A 20,328-nucleotide genomic window follows, 5' to 3' on the forward strand; every position below is an offset into this window, starting at 1 on the left:
TCTGAATAAAGAATCGTTTTATAAGAAGCCATGCTACGTAAAATAATTCCATTGCATAAGGCATCTGTTTACCTGCATTGTGAATGTACTCCTCCCAGTCAAAAGTACTATTACTGATCGCCGTTGTATCGTTCACTGTTGTGTTGAAAGACGTGCTATTGTCAATCCCAAACATGTAATCGTCTACCATGGTGTCGTTGGGGGAAGGCCACCGCACGCATTTTTGCCTGAGATTACCCATGAAGAGCTGAAGGCCAATAAGTGCGAAGACAGCGAGGCAGAACACAGTGAGTATCATGACATCCGCAAGTTTCTTTACTGACTGTATCAATGCCCCAACAATTGTCTTAAGGCCTGGAGGAAGGAAATAAAGTATTTTCTTAGTGGTGGTCTGATGCAAGTAACTCACAAAGCCATGCACACCTTTAAGCACTCTTCAGATATGTAGTGAACTTCTATGTTTTGATCTTATGGACCAAAATCAAATTCGCAAGTCAAATGAAGATGTGCCTGAGGAGTGTACGCAGATCCTGGGGTCTTTGCATTCATAGCATAAAGTTCTTTTGGTTAGTATGCAATCTGTAGCAACACACTGTTATTCACTAAGAAGCTTCACATACTCAACAATACAATGCACATACTTATAAAGGCTTTGAGTTAATAAGGGTTAAACTGATCATAAGTTCATGGATAATTGACTGTCTACCTTGCTCAAAAATACCTACTTTCTGAAGTCACCAGACCCCAAAACAAACATATCCACCTAGCCACACTACAGCCATCATCCAATGATGCCTGCCTACATATTGTCTTTTGTACCCTGCGTCACCCTACCCAGATTAATCGTTGTACCAGCTATGTATGTACAAAGCTTCATAACTGGCTGTACGGCAATATTTGTGTGGCTACACAAAATATGTAAATAAGTAGATTTCGGCGTAGTTTTAGTAGCTGAAAGTCTCTCTAGCAGTGAAAGGAGCACTAAGTGAAACACCTGAAAAATAATGTTGAATAATATCACATAAGACTTTTAGAAAATTAAAATGTGCAATTTAAACGTTAATTGCAGACACTTGAAAAACGAAGCATGATCTGGAATCATGAGAGTGCAATGTGAAGGTATCATAGACTGGGCAGATATGGACAATTCGGGAATTGATTTCCAAACGTATTGATGAAAAAACGGTATTCATTAAACTTATTAATGGTGGCTACATTTGGTCTCCTAGTCTGTATCAAAAATACGATTGGTGAAAATGTAATTACTGCTTAAATTATGTAGCACTAAATGAGCCTGAAGATTGTCTGCAAGGTGACCTGATAATCCCTTGGTGGAAACCCAGCCTTTAGGATTTACCTGGGGCTTGCTTTCTAGATTTGCCTTGCTTTGACCTTGGGATTGCACAGTGTTTTAGGGCGTGCTCTAAGGCTTTACTTCATCATATCTATCACTAGGCATGACACAGAAGGGAAATGTGTGCAGTGGGTGAGGGAACTGGGAGGCTCAGGCTGGGCATCTCCTCCTACCTATAGTTTCAAAAGAGCTCTGATACCCATTCATTAGACAAGCAGCAGAGCGGGAACTCAGAACGGTTTACTGTACTATAAAAAAGTAGATCTATTCACACAGCCGCAAGATAACTAGGAGTTTCTCAAATCTGTCTTACTGTTTAAAACCATGTATGAGGGTTGATCAAAAATCTATTCCTAACGGAAGTGCAAACAACTTAGTCCAGATGCACACAGAGGGCACGGCATCCAACGCTAGTCAATTATTGCAGCAGAAAACAGGTTGAGCTGATATATGAGTCACTAGTGCATCCTGAATTCAGTGGCAAACACAAACTCCCCTTGAACACTGCACCCTGTGCTAGCCATTAATGGTGTCTTAAGAGTTCAGATGGCCATCCATTTTTAAGTGCAACAAAACACACCTAGAAACAATTGTATCCAAACCCACATAACTATGGTCAGTCGAAAAAAGTCACTACGTCCATCTGGGAACACCCCAAGAGACAATCTGATGCTCTGCACTTTCCAAAATCAGGAAAGCCAAAGTTACTAGCAGCTGGCTCTTATCGCCTCCAGAAGGTACACTTAATTTAGGATTTCCTAACAGGTCATGCATGATCTAGACTGCTCCTGCACCAAAGTAAGAACAAACAGAGATAATAATACATGTCCACCACAAGCCCATAGCAGTCCAGTTTGCAGCTACCTCTTCCCGTCTGATGATGAAATGCTAGTCCTAACACCCCCTAGGCAGAACATCCACAAATCCATCTGACATGGTCAGCATTTGGATGTGCACTACCGATTCTGAACCTGATTCTGAATTATTAGTCATCTCATGAATTCCCCATGACACATCATTGGGTGTAGTGCTAATATCATCATTCTAAAACTCCACAGTGTGAACAATGTAGCATATCAATACCCTGCAGGGTACAAAATACACAAACCCATTGCCCAAGAGCATGTAACCTTTGCCGGCCAATAGAGGTATTGCGAAATATGGTAGACTCTAATATTCCTCTGCAATAAACTGAACCCTTGCACTAGGGACACAATCCTCGAGCAGCTAACCTCTGGATATCAACCTCACCTAAAGCCAGTCTTATTGTAAAATATAAGGTATGCTTCTGTTGCAGGAGCGTCTTCCCAACCACACCTTGATTGATCAGTCACAAAACTCACGCTACTCTGTTCACAAAAGCTTTAGCCATACCTACACAGCTTTACCCCCAGCCCAAGGGTGCCGCTTTCAAGCGAAAATATGTGATAAATAAATACATGCAATGAAAGGGTGTAGGGAGAGCTAGATTTCTAAAACAATTTAGCAACCCAAAACAGTCACAACATAGCATTTAAACAATTCTAACAGAATGAACGAATGCCTGCTGTAGGTGGCATTTAAAGCATGCATACGGTACCTGGAATTACTGTGATTGTTTTAAGTGCACGGAGAACACGAAATGTTCTTAAAGCAGAAACATTTCCCAAATCTACAAATTCAGTGGTATAACTATGAATAGAAAAAGAAACAGGGAGTTGGTGCCGTAAGACATTGAGAAAGTGGGAAGCATTATGCTTATTCAGTCAAAAATTAAATCTGTCCCCTCAACACCAAGTGAGAGCCTTCCAACAATCGGCATGGTGCTCAGCCAGCGTAGCCTTAGACTTACAAGCGATAAAGACAACATGCTAAAGGTGCCAGCAAGCCAAACATTCTCTGCTTTTCAAAATGCAGATACAAGAGTTCTCATCAGCAGATTCGGAACCCTTTTTTTAATGTCTATTATTATACCATAGGGCACAGCAACAAGTATGGCAAAAGCGTGTTCTATTAGGATACAAATTGGGCATTGATTATTAAGCAATGTAAAATGTTTATTTGAACATTATTTTCCTATACTGGAGATATTCGTAAGAACATTGCAAGTAAAAAAGTAGGGCTGTATGAAATTCAGGGCTGTGTTTCAATATGTGTTATGCAATTCTGGGAAACCTTTTTACATTTCATGAAATTTAAATATGTTTGCAAAATTTCCTTTTTAAGAAACTGTAGTAAAAGTAGATTGTTTCACTTATTTTGCAGAACAAAAACCTGTCTTTTGACATTTTGCTGGAACAATTCTTGCAAAACAGTGAATGTTGTCAGAGTACTAAATAGACAACTAAGGGTCATATTTAGAGTTTGGTGGACATGTTCTGCTAGCAGGGGAAAGAGGATTTAATCCACCTCATCTGTGTTTGTCAGACCCTCATGAAGGACAATGCAGTGGTCCCCTGCACTTTCAATCTCATTCAGAAAGGAGACGTTGTAACTGATCTATGGTTCTGCCTGCATTGCAGTTGCAAACCACTAATACGTACCACATTGAATTGCATACCATACTGAATCGCAAAGAGAAAGGTACCGATCTTCCATACTGCGATTTGGCATAGGTAGGTAAACCCATTTTGCAAAAAATGCATTGGCGATTGCAAAGTACAATTAAACATCTTCCTCCTAGTGACTCATACCTTTCTTCTAGGAAAGGAAATTGAAAGGTATCAGGCATAGGTCCTGCACCATCCCTGTCTAACACTTCTTTGATACGTGTACATGGGACAGTTGAGCAGGAATAAAGAACTGACTGGCTAATCAGCAATGCAAGAAGATGGTTTTAAGGAGAGTGGTAGCAAGATCAATCAATTTCATGTTTACTTTGAAATTTGATCAAGGGCACCAAGGACGTTTTAAGTAGGGATTACTTTGAAATTTGAATGAAGGGAACAGGGGAAGCCTATGTAGGAAGGTGAGCTATGTATACTACATAAATTAACCCAATAATCCCAGGGAAACTGAGACGATTATAATGTTTATAGCAGAAAGCTTCCAGAGGAATTTATTTAAAATACACACATTTCGTTTTTGTAACAGAATTTGAAGGCCTGGGTACATAAATAAACTTCAACTAATAATTTACTTACTGTGAAGAAAAGGGCAGCATTATCCTGGTGCCTTTTTCTTCTAAACGATTGGTTGAGATAATTACCGGAGGTTCACTGTAATCCAGAATTGTGATTTATTGGAAATATTTATGAATTGCACGTGGGTATTGTGATTTGTGGGAATTAGTTTAAATTACAGAGCCACGGAAATGATAAATGAAGTTGCTTATTAGTTAATTTAAGCGGCCCATTCAAGTAAGTACTAGGAGAGAGGAGTGCATGAAAATGTTTTGAATTGAATCTGTCCTCTTTTCTCCTATTTTGTACATGCTGCTTTAATGGTCACAGTCACCATCACTCCAGGTACTCCTTAACACTTTAATCTCTCTGTTATTGTTAAGTTTCTTTCTTAGTATAGGCAAATATTGGTGCAGTCTGGTTGTGTCTGTCAAGTATTGGTACCCTCATACTACAAGTTTGTTTGGAGAACAGGTGGGCATTTGTATGCTCTAGTCTACTATGTGACTGAGACTGGACTCACAGAAAAGATTGTAAAGGTTTTTTTCAACTGGACGTAAGTTTGGAAGCTTGGAGTATGGCTCCTGTATGATTCTTTGAAGGATGACTTTCTTTTCTTTCTAAATCCTATCTAGGTCTGGCTTGACAGTTCAGTTGTTGCCACTCCCTATGGGATCATCAGAATCACAATATAGAGAGAAGGGCTTAGATTACATCCAAATGTTGGTTCCTTGAGTAAACATTGGAGTTGTGTGCTTCCACTGAAAAGCAGTGCTTGTCCTGCACTTTTGTAATAAAGCTAATGCTCAATAAAGCAAGACCGGGGGCATGGTCCTTCTCACCGCAAGCGGAGCTGAAAAACGGCACTCTGACTACCGCTCCTTATCGCATCCTGGTAAGGCCTCTTCACAGAATAATTTGCACATTATTGTGCTGCTTATGGCCAGCTCCTTCATGCCTCTCCGGAGCCTTAATAAATCACTTCTTGCCAACAACTTTTGAACATGGAGCATTTCCTTCAGCGTGCATGCCTTTCTGGAGCCCTAATACAGCACATTAAATAAATGCTCCTCCTGTATTATTCATTAACAGCGCTACTCATGGTGCCTCCTGCTGTGATTTATTAATTTCTGATGCTATTGGCTCTTGTCCGGAGGTGACTTTTTTCCGGCTATTTACACCCATTATTTTTGCAAAACTTCTGCGGCATATTGACAAGAACAATTATTTGTGACGCATTTTCCATCTTGAGTCTCCAGCGCCTTGTCATAATTACAGTGTCTCCTCATGCGGTTTCTTCTAATATAATGCGCAACATACTGACAGACACAGTAATTTCCACATTGCTGCTATATTAAGATTTGCTACGCTTTTTTGTACTGAATCTTATTAATACACTAAACTAATTCTGATATGTAATTTTTTGCATCAACTGTGTCACTGCTACGATAGTAGTTCCTACAAAGTGTAGGTACAGTGATTATCGCATATACGAGACAAATACCCTTGCCTGTGATTTCCAGGATTTTCTGACTGTCACGGCTCACTGTCTCATTACTGTTTTCTTCCTGATTTCTCTTCAATACACGTACTTAATTTGTCAGACTTAGCCACTGTTATAATCTAGACAAGAGGTCTTGTGCTACTGCTATTAATATTATTTTAATATATAGCAGACAATCTCCAAATGCCTAATCATAGGAACGAGAACAAAACTTCCAAGCAACCCCTCTTCGCAGAAGTTCTCAAACAATCACAAAGTGTGGCTGCGTAAGGCTCAGCCTCGTCAATGTCTAATCCGTCTTTAGCCACCTCCTCTACAATGTCAGGAGAAACTATGGATCGTATTTTACAAGAAATATCAGTTGTCGTTTGACAGATATGGACATTAATATTTCTTCTCTCACCGCAGAGGCCAAACCCATCAGAACAGATATTGTTCAATTTACCACTAAAACAGATGGATTAGACCAACGCTTAACAGTGGCAGAAAACAGGATTGATTCCATGCAAAACAGAGATCAAGATCTCTCACTTCTCTGCAGCAAACTAGTTAATCTGGAAGATCGCAGCCGGCGAGACAATATCCGCTTCTTTGGCTTTCCTGAAAAGTTTGAAGGTCTGAATCTTCTTGTGTAATGTCCTTCCTAAACTGCTGGACATCAACTTCAATCTACCGCTTGAAATTCAGCGTGCTCATCGAATCGGTCCTCCGCGTACTGCCTCAGATCCTCGACCGCGACCCCTCATTGCTTCCTTCTTGAGACATGAGCAAGTACGACAATTTTTTTATTTTTTTTATTTTAAACTTTATTTCAGGTACCTTGTTATACATAACCATGTGCCTACATTCCTGAGGCCGGCATCTAAGGATGACTTAAAATAGAAGTGGGATGACACAGCTGTTACACCGACAACCCATAGGTCCGGCAGCGATTTTAGACATTGCGTGTTAAAATTGCATAGGTTATATGAAAGACTGCATGAAATATACAAAGTATACGAACCCGTGTCCAACAATTAAAACAATTATACCTCCCCCCCCTCCCACCCCACCTGTCATGTCCACACTTTAACAACTAAATATCTGCCCACCTGACGACGTCCCTGGTGCTCGTGAAGTGTACCATTGTTGCACGGGTCCCCAAACCCACCTGCATTGGACAATTTCCTATAGCATTAGGCATATCCCCAACTGCCCAGGAGTATGGTAAGGACTAATAGACCCGTTTAGCGCAGTAGCCCTCAAGCAGCACTATTTCTCTGAAGGTCTGCCCCACCCGCCGCCATCCAGCTCACTTGTGGAGCCCATATGTCTTTAGGCCTAGATCTGCTTGGCATTAGTTCCCAGTAGCATGTTAGTTGATCTTTGCAGTATATGGCATCTGTCAGCCATTCTGCAACTGTAGGAGGATGTTGTTTTTTCCAGTGCATGGCCACCTGACGCTTTGCTAGTAACAGCAGCATAGCCGTGAGTTTACGAAAGCCCTTCGGGACGTCCAGTACGAAGCCCAGCAATGTTATCAGTGGTGTGGCCCGAAGGTGAAATCCGGTGATTTGTCCGATGTGTAAGAAAATTGACGCCCAGTATTGTGCTATTACACCACAATGCCATGCCAGATGCGTAAATGTGGCTGCAGGTGTACCGCATCTCCAGCAGTTCATATCTGGGTGTAGGCCCATACGGTATAGTTGTGGTGGTGTGCGATAGACACTGTGTATGAAATTAAAATGCACAAGCCTCAATCTGTAATTCGGCGACAGATGCTCCAGCTGGGAGCAGCAGAACTTCCATTGTCGATCTGTAATAGTTATGCCTGCCTCTGTTTCCCAATCTGCTTTGGTTGTAGGGAGAATAATAGGGGAGTGCTTTTGTGTTAAACTATATATCCGCGTTATCAGTTTGCAGGGAGATGGATTTGACAACACATTTTCTAGCGCTGGCAATGTAGGGGGTTCCCTTGGGAAGTCTGTATACCTAGCCCTGCATGCAGCTCTGAGTTGATAGTACAACAGCATGTCCAATGCTGTTGGTGTCTGAGTTCCACACATCTGCTGAAGTGATATGAATGTTGCCTTCGGGTAAAGGTCGCCCCCTTTCACCAAATCATGTACTGTTGCCCTCTCAGTGGTGGCCTTGTCCATAAGTGGCGCTAGTAGTGGATTTCCCCCCAGGGGCATAGATGGTGCGTACAATTCCCCCAGGCCCGCCCTCTTTACAATACCTCTCCAAGCCCAGCGGGTTGCCTCCACTGTGTCTATTTCTAGATGAGGTCATCTGAATGGCTTGTAAACAGCCGCGTTCAAAGGTATAGGAGCAACTCGATCTATTTCTATCGCCACATGGGGTTGAAATGGGGTTGGGTGATTGCCCGCCCAAACCAATTCAAGGATGAGAGAGCGAAACCATAGAAAAAAGTGAGAGTTCAGTGACATAGGGATGTTTACAAACAAAAATAATAATTTGGGTAGGATCACCATTTTAGTAATCGCAATGCGCCCTGTCAAGGAAAGCGGTAGTAATTTCCATTCGTGAATTTTGCCTTCTAACCAGTCAATCACGCAGCCATAGTTGGCCGACCAAATTTCTTGGAATGACCTACTCACTCTGACACCCAAATACCTCGTTGGATCCTCGGCCCAGTGTATCGGGAATTCCGTGTCAAATGGAGTGGTGTCGTCAGTTAGTGGGAACAGAACGGATTTAGTCCAATTAATCTGAATACCTGTCAGTCCCCCATATCGAACCAGTTCCCTCATGACCGGATCAAAATTATCACTTGGATTGACCAAATAGATAGCCATATCATCGGCGTACATGGAGATCAGGAGGCCCCTTGAGGTAAATCCTATACTCCTATGCGTGTGTTGAGGAAGTCGGGCCGCCAATGGTTCCGTGGCTATAGCAAATAGCAGGGGCGAAAGAGGGCAGCCCTGTCTTGTCCCTCTTGTGATTTCCAAAGATTCGGATATCTGCCCGTTCACCCTAACTCTCGCCATCGGTCTTGTGTATATTATTTGCATCTGCTTGATAAACAAGGGGCTGAGACCCATTTTGGGCAATAAAGTGAAGAGGAATTTCCATTCTAGGGAATCAAAAGCTTTAGTCGCATCAAGCAACGCGGCAACTGCCTGAACATGGGGGGCCAAAAAGTGCAGGAGTCCAAAGAGAGTTCTTAGATTGTGAGCAGTCGAGCGCCCGGGTATGAACCCGGATTGATCCGGTAATGCAATCTGCGGGAGCATCGGTTGCAGTCTATTCGCTATCAATTTGGCATATATCTTGGCATCTAAGTTAATTAGCAAAAGGGGGCGGTATGACTCCGGCCGAATAGGATCTTTATCAGGTTTCAGTATGGTAATTATAATTGCCTCACGTAAGTTAGGAGGAAGCGTGCCTGTTTCCATGGCCTCTAGATATACCTGCAAGAGCCGGGGGCAATGATATCAACATATTCCTTATAAAAGGTGGCAGTCAGACCGTCCGCACCTGGAGCCCTGTCCGCGGCATGCTATTGATTACTTGCCGTACATTCTCTGCCGATATTGGCAGTTCCATGTATTCTCGGGCCCTATCATTGAACCATGCTATTGCGACAGTGTTTAGGTATTCTGAAATATCCAACTGAGATGGGTTAGATTGGGATGTGTATAGGTGTTGGTAAAAACTGGTCATCATTTGCAATATATCTGACGGTGATCTGACCACCACCCCGTCGTCTGTGTGAAGTTCAGTAAGGTAGTCGGTGCTTCTAGGGGATCTGAGTAAACTCGCCAGTGTTTTCCCTGCACGTTCGCCCTCTCCATAGCGCCTTGCCTGAGTGTATTTGTGCAGAAATTTCGCTTCCCTTTTCGCCTCCTGCTGAAATTCCATTAATTTGGACCTGAACTGGGCCGTGATACCCGGTGCAGGATTTGTTAATAGCAACCTTTCAAGTTCCATAAGTTCACGCTCCATCCTGTGAAGGGTATTACGAATATCTTTGAGGACCCCTGTTCTGAGCGCTATGCAGTTCCCCCTCGTAACCACTTTGAATGCTTCCCAAAGTACCCCCGGAGAGTCCACCGTGCCCTCATTCAGTGTGAAATAATCCGCCAATTTTTCACGCAGCTCCTCACGAAAAACCTGATCTAAGAGTGCACCTGAAGGGAAACTCCAGGTAAACGGTTGTTTATATGGCTCAGTTATTTGCAGCTTTATATAAGTGGGTGCGTGATCAGAGCATGTACGCGGGTGGTGCCCCAGCGTCTAGCACCCCGGTATGTATATCCTTGGATACTAGCCAGTAATCCAGTCTGGACCATGCGTTTCGATGGTGCATCACACATGTACCTACCCGAGCCCCCCATCACTACGGCACAATAATTGCAGTGCAGGAAGATATGTTAACAAATCCCCAAGCATCCAACACAAATAGTCTCGTACAATATTAAAACAATAGAGATTTGAGAGCCCAAAGAGGGCACTTAGCTGAGTAACCAGAGCGCTGGTCATGGGCCGTCAGTCATTATCGCTCAGATTGTTCTCGGTTTGAGCATCGCCGGCCAGTGAACGCTGTTTATGCTCCTTTGCCATCTGCTTCGCGTATGATAGAGCTGCTTTAGCGTCTGTGAAAAACGTGGGTTTCCCATTTCCCTGAATTCGCAGCTTGGCGAGGTAGATGAAGGCATATTTGGTGCCTATTTGTTGGAAGATTTTCTTTGCAGGCATAAATTCTCTTCTGGCCACCTGCACCTGTAGTGTAAAGTCTGGATATAATGCGATGTTATTTCCTTTATATTGAATTTCACCTTTTTCTCTCGCCAATCTGAGTATCGTGTCCCGGTCTCTATAGTTTAAGACTCGCCAGTATCGGTCCCGCCAGAGCCCCTGGACGTGGCCTGGGTCCTAGCGTCCGGTGCGCTCGCTTGATCAGAAACAACACGGACAGGTCGGAGCCTAAGAGATCGGACATCATTGTCTCTATATATTTCTCCATGTTCTGGATGTCTGTTGATTCCGCAACACCCGTGATTCTGATATTGTTCCTCCTCGACTGGGCTTCTAAATCCTCATTCTTTTGCCTTATCACGTGCAGTACCCCATCCATTTCCCGCATTTTCTTGTCCATCTCCGTTTGACCTCTTCAGTCTCAGTCACTCTCGTTTCCAGAACACTCATGCGGCCTTCTTGTTTGTTCATGCGCTGTTTTATCTTGTCCATTCTCTCCGCTAGCGAGTCCATTTTAGAGTCCAATCCTTGAAGGCTTGTTTTCAGATCTCGAAACATCTCACGGATGTCCTCTGCAGGCGGGTGGGCAGCCGCCCCTTCCCCGGTAGATTCCTGCTGACCAGTGTCCGTGTCAGCTGTTTTAGTGGACTTTTTGTCAAATCTTATCCTGGGTTAGCGTGTGTCCGGCTTCCCCATCCCCGCAATCCGCGACATCCCCAACGAGGAGCAGGTGGCAGATGTCGTATTGCGTTACACTGTGCACGTATGACTGACACAACGCTGCAGGGGCCGCCCTATACCCCGTCGTCCGGGTGCTCCCCACCATCACCGACACCACCACCTGTGCGAGCCCCGCTCTGGGAGTATGAATGCCGGGGCCACGAGACCCTCCGCCCGGCGGCGCCCAGGGCCGGCACCAGCAAGCGAGCCCCCAGCCGTTCCACCAGTCGGCCCCGCTGCACGACTGCAGGCAGGGGGATCAGACGACACCGCTATGCCAGAGATAATATTTCCAGGCGGCAGTCTACAAATGGACATTATGGCTTGCGTATGAGGAGCCACTGCCTCCGTCCAATGGTGCAAAACTTCGCCTCTCGCCGTTAGCTCTCACCCGCCATCTTCGGATAAATATCGTCACGAGGCCCCACTGCAATTCCACATAGAGGTATTCACCTCGGGTGCCTGCGGCCACAGCAACACTCGATCGGACCTCGAGACAGCGCCCACAACAGCCGCCTCCTAAACCCAGGCTGCCTATCTCGCCTTCGCAGTTCACAGATCTGCGCGAGGGTCGCCAAATCGAGGTGTAAGGCCCCAGTTGCATAGCAGTTCCGTAGTAAACTCCTCAGTTCGCCTCAGTATCCTTTAGTCGCATGGTATTCAAGCTAGCACATCTAATCAGTACACAGCAGATGAGGCCACGGCTGTGAGGCCCAGCGTAGCGTGAGACTGCCCGGGGTACAATAATTGCTTTCCGCTGCAAATCCGGTAATTACAGGGTCGGCCTAGTGGCGGCCGGCAAGCAGGGGTGCAAATAAGCGTTGCGCGAATTTACAGGCACCGGTCCGGCGGTAGCCGGCACATGAAGCAGTCCCCGGTCACCCGCATATACTGCCCACGTCGTCCTCAGACATCCAGCGATATTCGGGCCACAGCCTGCCCGCGCGTGCGTGCACTCACCGCTATATGGCTCAGCAGAGCACCGTAAAAAGCGGGACAGGACCGCTCGCGCCAGCACATCGGCCCCGGCTCCCAAGCAGCGAAGCCACGCCCCCAAGTATTAATGGCAGCACGCACACAAGGTTCATATATCTATGCTGGCTATGAAATCCGCATTGCAGCTGACTTTTCACGAGAAACTAATGAAAGGAGAAAGGCTTTCCTCTCTATGAGGCCACAGTTGGGGAAAATTGACATCAAATATGGTTTGTTTGCTCCTGCCTGTTTTCGCATCACCAAAAATTACGAATCCAAAGACTTTTACAACCCTGAAGATCTGCAATACTTTATAGATGGACTATGCATTCAGGACATGGACATGGACATACAGCATACCCCTATTGAACAGATACTCGACGATGCACCACTAGTGAAGTTTGTCAGCGTGGCAAAGACATTGAACGATCAATTCGTACTCATGAAGACAAAATCTCTGCCCTTCAGACCGTATCTACCTTCACACAAGATCTGCACAGAGACAAATCCCGATCTCCCTCAAAATCTGCTTCATAATATTTATATTTCGCTACAGATATGATCGATAGTTCATATCCTCTTTACAACTCTTTTCAAGCTCCTCACATTAGAGTTTGCCTCCTATGGGGGGGGTTCTGCCTTATCCACTAATTGTTTCTCAACCTAGAACGGTTGCAGGATTACTTATTATCTGTCATTTATTGCAATGTACTATCAGATTTTGCCTTACATAACATCTATTATATTTGATATTTAGTGCTCTGATTTATTGTTTGATTCTCAACATGTAATTTACTTAATAATCATTATACTTTAGAATTATAGATATTTTACTATATCCTTTTGCGCCTTATTAGCTTTGATCTTTCTCTTTTAATAGTCAATGTTAAATATGTTATTATTATATATTAGATAATATTTCTATTTTTGACTGCATTTTGTCCTTCCCATTATTTAATATTTATATTTATATTCGTATCTAAGTTTATACTATTTTTAATACAATGCATACTTTTTATTTACTGTATCTTATTTATAATTGTACATTCTTAATCACTTTTTTCCATACTCTGTGCTTATACGTCTGTTACTGAATTTACAAATATTTTGTGTCTATCTATTCTACTAGCTTTCATTCTTTCCATTTCAGCAATTAGTTTCCTTCACTTTTTTCACCCATATCTCTATTTATATTCTTATCTAAGTATATACTACTACTTTTAATCCAAACATATTTATTGCTTACTGTATCTTATTTAACGATGTGAATTATCAGTCAATTGTTACACATTTTGTGCCTATACTTGTACATTACTGAACTTACGCATCTTTTTAATGTATATTTATATATTCTATTAGCGCTCGCCCTCTCCCTTTTAACAGATGTTTCCCTTCACGCTCCTCGTTACTATTTATATATTTGTATCTACCTTTCTCTTACTATTTTTAATATAAGCATATTTATTGTTCAATGTGTCTTATTCACAGTTGTCAACAATTAGTAACTTGCTCTATATTTTGCCTTATATTTAGGTAATATTGAACTCATATATTTTTATATACATGTATGTATTCTGTTAACCTTTGTCTCTTCCTTTCAGCAGTCATTCTTATATATGCTTGGCTCTTTACATCCTCTTTACACACACTTGGCTCCCAGATCCTTACTTTTCTCCTACACAGTCCTCATTAAGTCTCAACCCTCCTGACGGGGTTTCTACCCGCAGCGGTGCTCTAGTGAGCCCACACCCGTGGCTAAAGGTAAAGTTTTTGTTTTCCTTTTTACACTATTCTTTTTCACACTTTGTTTTTCTCATTTCTGATATCTTTTTCTTTGGAAATTCTCTCCTACTAAATCTTATTACTCTGCAAGTTATTTTAATAGTATTCTCTTACTTTCCCTTTCCCCTCCCTTTTTTCTCACATCTTGGCTTAATGAATCAATACATTTTATATCGGCCCTCTACCCACTCCCTTTTCTATCTTAGTTTATTACTTGCTTAATTTCTACAATAGTACCGGTATCCACTTGAGACATGGCTAACACTCATTCTCTGCGTGTTATAACATGCAATGTTCACGGTTTAACACACTATATCAAACGGAAAAAAGTTCTTTCTTATTTGCACTCAAAAAAAGTAGATGTGGCTTTACTCCAGGAAACTCATCTTGAAGCATCAGAATCCGAAAAGCTGCGCAGAGAGTGGGTGGGTAGGGTATATCACAGCAGTGTTCATGCGGGAGGGCCCTCAGACATTGCTCCCATTTGTAAATGTGGTGTGGCAATTCTTATCCGTAAATCTTTACCAGTCACAATATTGAAAACTTGGGAAGACCCAGATGGCAGGTATGTGTTTGTCAAACTACGCATCGGAGACACACATTTTTGTTTAGGATCAGTTTATGCTCCGACGGGTCCGAAAAATGTATTTCTTCTACAATTAAATCGTATTTTATCAGAGAAAGGTGCTTCCCAATATCTCATAGGTGGTAATTGGAATCTAGTTAGAGACCCAGTTCTGGATAAAACAGGCCCTTTTAATAAGTATAATGCAGTGGATAGAGCTCTTATGGGTGATATCATTGAGGATCATGGTCTGATTGACCATTGGCGCCTATCCCATCCGACCGAAACTGAATATTCATTCATATCCCCCACTCATGGAACTCTCTTTGGCTAGATTACTTTTTAATCTTGCAAAGGGTGGTTCAGCTAGTTCACGAATCGCATATCTTGGCGGCGGCAATTTCTGATCACTCCCCAGTTCTATTATCTCTCCAAACAGGACTGACTACACCAGGGCGTAAACCTTGGCGAATGAATATTCAACATCATAAAACCCCTATGGGTAAATCACAGCTTAAAACTCATCTTCAAAATTAGCTCTCCCTTAATCAAGGATCCGTGAACTCAGGAAAAACCTTGTGGGCTGCAGCCAAGGCTACCATTCAGAGTCAGCTCATGAAGGATGCTGCACAGGCCAATAGGCAAAATGCTGCTCGACAAAAAGAATTAGAACACAATATCGAGACATTTACTTGACTATATACTAAAAAACCTCTTTTACACCATCGCAAACTACTAGAGCAAGCACGTATGGTGTATTGTTAAAATGATGATTTCCCTTATAATGGTAATTTAAACTTTCAGGGCTTGTTCTCTTTAATTGGCTCCTTAGAAAAGGAAGAAGTAGAGGCTGGCAGACCTTTTAACCTCCTGCTGACAGGTGATTCTAATGACAAACTAAGCCTCCTACCTCCTTTGACACAATCTTTAACCCTTTATCAATGGAAGTCAATCTGAATGTTATGGATGCCAGGGGGCAACTTTTATACTCATTGCTCGTGGATCATGACTTAGAAAATGTGGTCACCAACTTCTCTTCATTAGTAAGCCTCACTTTCCCTGGAGAGGGAAATGGAATCATAATTACATCTCTAGCTTGCAAAGTCTCCATCGATTAGAGGGGGGCGAGCTCCTTGTGTTAGTATATAGTGATCATAACCCGCTAGCAGTGCCAATTGTGGTCCCCCTTAAGCAACAACTGGAAGCCACAGTGAGTAGCCAGGTGTTAGTTATCAAGGACATGGGGTACAGGTTAGTCTGGGGTTTTGCTGACATGAAACTGGTTTTGAATCAGGTTGCTAGCTGCAGCAAAGACCTAGTGAACTCTTATCCCAGGGAATCACAAGGTCCCTTGATGGTACTCGATAGTTTTGTTGAACTTTTAACATGTATTAAAGGCATACGGACTAGACCAGTGGGTAGGGCCCCCCTCAAGATAAATCTTGGTTAGACAAAGATTGCAGAGTTGCCAATAATAGTTTGACCCGTGTCCTAAAGCAAGTCCCTAGAAATGAGAGTACAATTACAGCATGTAAAAATGTTTATGCTTTGGCATTAAAAAAGAGGAAGGCAGCCATCAGGGGTGAGAAATGTGAGGCTATTGTTGTTTCTTGCCAGGAAAAAGATTCAGGGCTTTTGGAAGGTGGTGCAAGTTGGCTTATCCCCTGTGTCATCCTCAGATACATTAACTGTTCATATTACTGCCAAAGCTTTGATAATTATTTTCTCTTCTGTTTATTCTACTGATGATGTGTTACTCGATGAGGAACAGTGCGACTATTTATTTAGTGCTAACCTTTCTTTTTGTGATGCTGATGTTTTCAAAGCAAAACCAAAGGGGATGATGGACGGAGTGTTGAACATTGCAAGCACTCACCCCCCGTCAACTGATCTGGGTTTAATCCATCATCATTCTTTAGCTCACTGCGCCACCCCAGTTCAGACATGGCCATATGCAAATCAGTCTGACCCTGTGCCTCATGGGAAAAGTCCAGCCCGAACTGCCAAGCCATGTCCCTTAACAGACTCAGCATCCTCCCCTAAGATGAACATATCTCCCCCCATTGTCATCATTACCCCTTGCAAAACCAGCACTCCCATGACCACAGCCTCACAACACACCGCTACGCCTCCTACATCCACTCCCCTTTCCCCCATTGTCACCATTACCCCTTGCGAACCCATCACGACCACAACCCCACCACACACTTCTACGCCTCCTACACCCGCTTCCCATTCCTGTCCACCCCTCCCCGATATGGAGCGGGAACCAGATAGGACGCCCCATAACAACATCCTAGAAGATGTGCCTCCCTCTTACCATCCACTGGATATTAGTACACCTCCCACGCCCATAATACATCCACCAATCTTGCTCCCACCCTCACCAGACCCCAGATTAGACGAGATCATACTCTTGTTACGACAAATCAAAGAAGAACTTCAAGCTCTATCTGAGGTTCTTCTGAGCAAACTCTGGAACACTAGATATGCACAACAGACTAAATCAAACTTTCACTTGACTCACTCAGTAGTCACGCGGAAATTTTCGACCCCCAGATGGAAATCCGTTCCTTTTCACAATAAATCTACCCGCCCAATCCGTAGGACTAATCCGCTATTGGAGAAAGATTTACTCGCTCTACTTCATTCATATGAACTCCCACACCGAAATCACAACGCTTTGCCTCCAGATAGCCCGCCCAAATTGGCTCTAATCCCAACTCCCCCCCCCCCCCCCCCCCCAACACTCACAGACCCACTAAACACAACCCTAGAGGCATCGTCGAAAACAACCTTAGAAAAGTTCCCCTCATTCAGGAACCCATTACATCCCACATTACGCCCGCCTTAATTGTATACTACTAAATTGTAGATCGGCCTCAAGACACGCGGCCGACATAGCTGACCTCATTCTCTCACTAGAACCAGATTTGCTCATTTTAACCAAAACTTGGTTAAAGGAATCCTCTACACCCATCATTGACATACTAGTACCCCCGAACTATGACATCATCAGACCGGATAGAATTGATAAGACAGGGAATGGTATCGCTTGCATACACCGGAATAATATGTCAGTAAACAAATCCCTATCCCCTGTATTCCCTTCTTGTGAATACATATGCCTTGACATCAATAGCAATGGCATACCAATATGCTGTCTACACACCCTTTATCACCCACCTGGTGATAACCTCACTTTTACCGAACACTTTATGGACATAGTTTCTACTAATGCCGGACATCAAATTACCCAAATATTTCTCGGAGACCTCAATCTCAACTGGAATGACACCAATGATGCAGTGGTCAATAGTCTCAAAAACCTCCTCGCTGACCTCGACCTCACCCAAATTTGCAACAGCTCTACACATGATAAAGGATCAATCCTTGATTTAGTAATCTCTAAAGTTGATTCCATTCAGCTAGATACGATCCATCCATGTGATTGGTCAGACCACCACATCATCACCTTCTTTATCAATGAAACAGTGAAATGCAACTCGGTTCAACCCATAAGACCTAAAGTATGGAAGAGGGATCTGAAATACATTGACCCCAACATAAGCACAACTCACAGATACAACCTACTTCTTCCCCCTGAAGGGATATCAGATGTTCATGATCTCACCAACCACTACTTCAATTCCATGAACATGATACTAAATGAGGTAGCTCCCCTTCAATTGAAGAGAGTCTCCACAAAAGATTCTAAGCCTTGGAACGATGGAAGATTAAATGAGGATAGACGAGCCCTAAGAATAACTGAACGCAGATGGAGATCAGCTCCACCCGCCAATCATCTCAAGATGCTAAGAAAGAAAAGAAACGCATACTACAGAAAGATCAAGCGCTCTAAGGCAGACTTCTTCACACACCAATTAGACCAGGCAAAAAATCGTCCCAGAAAACTATTCGAGTTAATCAAAACTCAATCGAAGGATGCACCTCACCGCCCCCAAGATAAAGGTGGCTTACGAACCTCTCACCTTCCCTTCTAAATGCCCCACAGCGAAACTCATCAAAGTTCGACTTAAATAATAATGCATGTTAGTCTGCTTTCAATACCTACAATGAAGAATCTATTCTCAAAATGCTTACTGCCCTGAACCCGGCCAATCACTTCACTGACCCTCTCCCTGCAAACTTCGTAAAAGACTTCACCCCGCTGTTATCTCCTCTATGGACCAAGATCATAAATAACTCTTTACGCCAAGGTTGCGTCCCTGACACCCTCAAAGCCGGGCAGGTATCCCCCATTCTAAAGAAACCTACGGCTGACCCCGAGGACTTAAACAATTACCGCCCTATATCCAACATCCCTACCTGGGCCAAACTCTTAGAAAAATGTGTACACCTCCAGTTGGTAAGACATATTGAACATTTTAACCTATTCAACAAATACCAATCGGGTTTCCGTGCAGGTCACAGCACTGAATCAGCCATGACTCATAATTGATGATGCTCTACAAATCCTAGATCAGAATGGAGCCTGCTTACTCATCCTGCTAGACCTTTCCTCGGCCTTTGATACCGTCAAACACGATAACCTGATAGACCTTCTGAAACACAGAATGGGATTATCTGGAGCAGTTCTAAATTGGTTCACTTCATTCCTCCAAAACAGATCGCAACGATTTAAGGTCAACCACTCATTGTCCAAACCCGTCCCGGTCATGTTAAGAGTCCCACAAGGATCTTCACTCTCTCTGACACTGTTCAATTTATTCATGGAACCACTCACGATGACACACAATTATACCTTAAGACCCATACCATAGAAGACATCAAAGTGCTCAACACAACTCTAGGAAAAATTCAGACCTGGCTGGCAGAAAACCATCTAAAACTGAATGCCCTCAAAACCGAATTCCTCCTAATCGCTCCTTCCGCTCAAGTACCCAGAATGCAAGAATGGATCAAACACCTTACTGCACTCAACTGCCAACCTCTCATCGTTGACTCAGCAAAATCGCTGGGAATTACACTGGACAGAAACCTCAATATGCAAAACACATCAGCAACGCAACAAAAGGAGCAAACTTTCAGATACATACTCTGAGAAAACTGAAACCTTTCCTGCCTGAAAAGGACTTCATACTGGCAGTACAAGCTCTGGTCATCCCAAGAATTGACTACGGAGTGTCTCTCTCTACGGCCTGCCCAGAGCTGCTACGGCCCCTCTAAGAGCCTCAATCAACGCTGCAGCTAGACTCATGACTGGCTCCAAAAGAAGCTCCCACATATCCCCTGACCTAAAATCCCTTAGTTGGCTACCTTTTGAAGCTAGAATACATCTGAAAATAGCATGCATGACGCATAAAGCCATTCACCACAACACACCTAGCTATTTGGTACAGAAACTGGCACCCTCATGTGGGATCAGATCTTCAAGAAGTGCTAAAAACCTTCTACTGAAACCGCAAAGATTCAACAAGAAGAAAACATATACCCAAACCTTTTCAGGGATAGCGCCCAGAATATGGAATGCTCTACCCCAGAAACCAGACTTAATCTCTCAAAGGCATCTTTAAAAAAAGAAGTGAAATCGCTTCTCATGGATAAATTCACTTGAGCATGGACTACTGTTATATTGCTACCCAACGTATCTTCTACA

At 43.3% G+C, this 20,328-nt stretch overlaps 1 protein-coding gene across 3 annotated transcripts in view; it reads right to left on the reverse strand.

Moving 5' to 3' along the window:
* LOC146871423 (sodium channel protein type 4 subunit alpha-like) overlaps positions 1 to 20,328 on the reverse strand; it is a 1,828,482-nt gene that overhangs the window by 1,202,895 nt on the left and 605,259 nt on the right. For 2 of the 3 annotated variants that reach the window (XM_085651070.1, XM_085651069.1), the window contains exons 6-7: positions 2,934 to 3,025; positions 73 to 354 (exon numbers count right to left, since the gene is read on the reverse strand). In XM_085651070.1, the coding sequence (XP_085507196.1) occupies positions 73 to 354; positions 2,934 to 3,025 (374 nt within the window). The remainder of the gene's footprint in view (positions 1 to 72; positions 355 to 2,933; positions 3,026 to 20,328) is intronic. The other variant, XM_085651071.1, reaches the window with a different exon arrangement.

Source organism: Triturus cristatus, chromosome 1_1, assembly GCF_964204655.1.
Source record: "Triturus cristatus chromosome 1_1, aTriCri1.1, whole genome shotgun sequence".
NCBI classification, from domain to species: domain Eukaryota; kingdom Metazoa; phylum Chordata; class Amphibia; order Caudata; family Salamandridae; genus Triturus; species Triturus cristatus.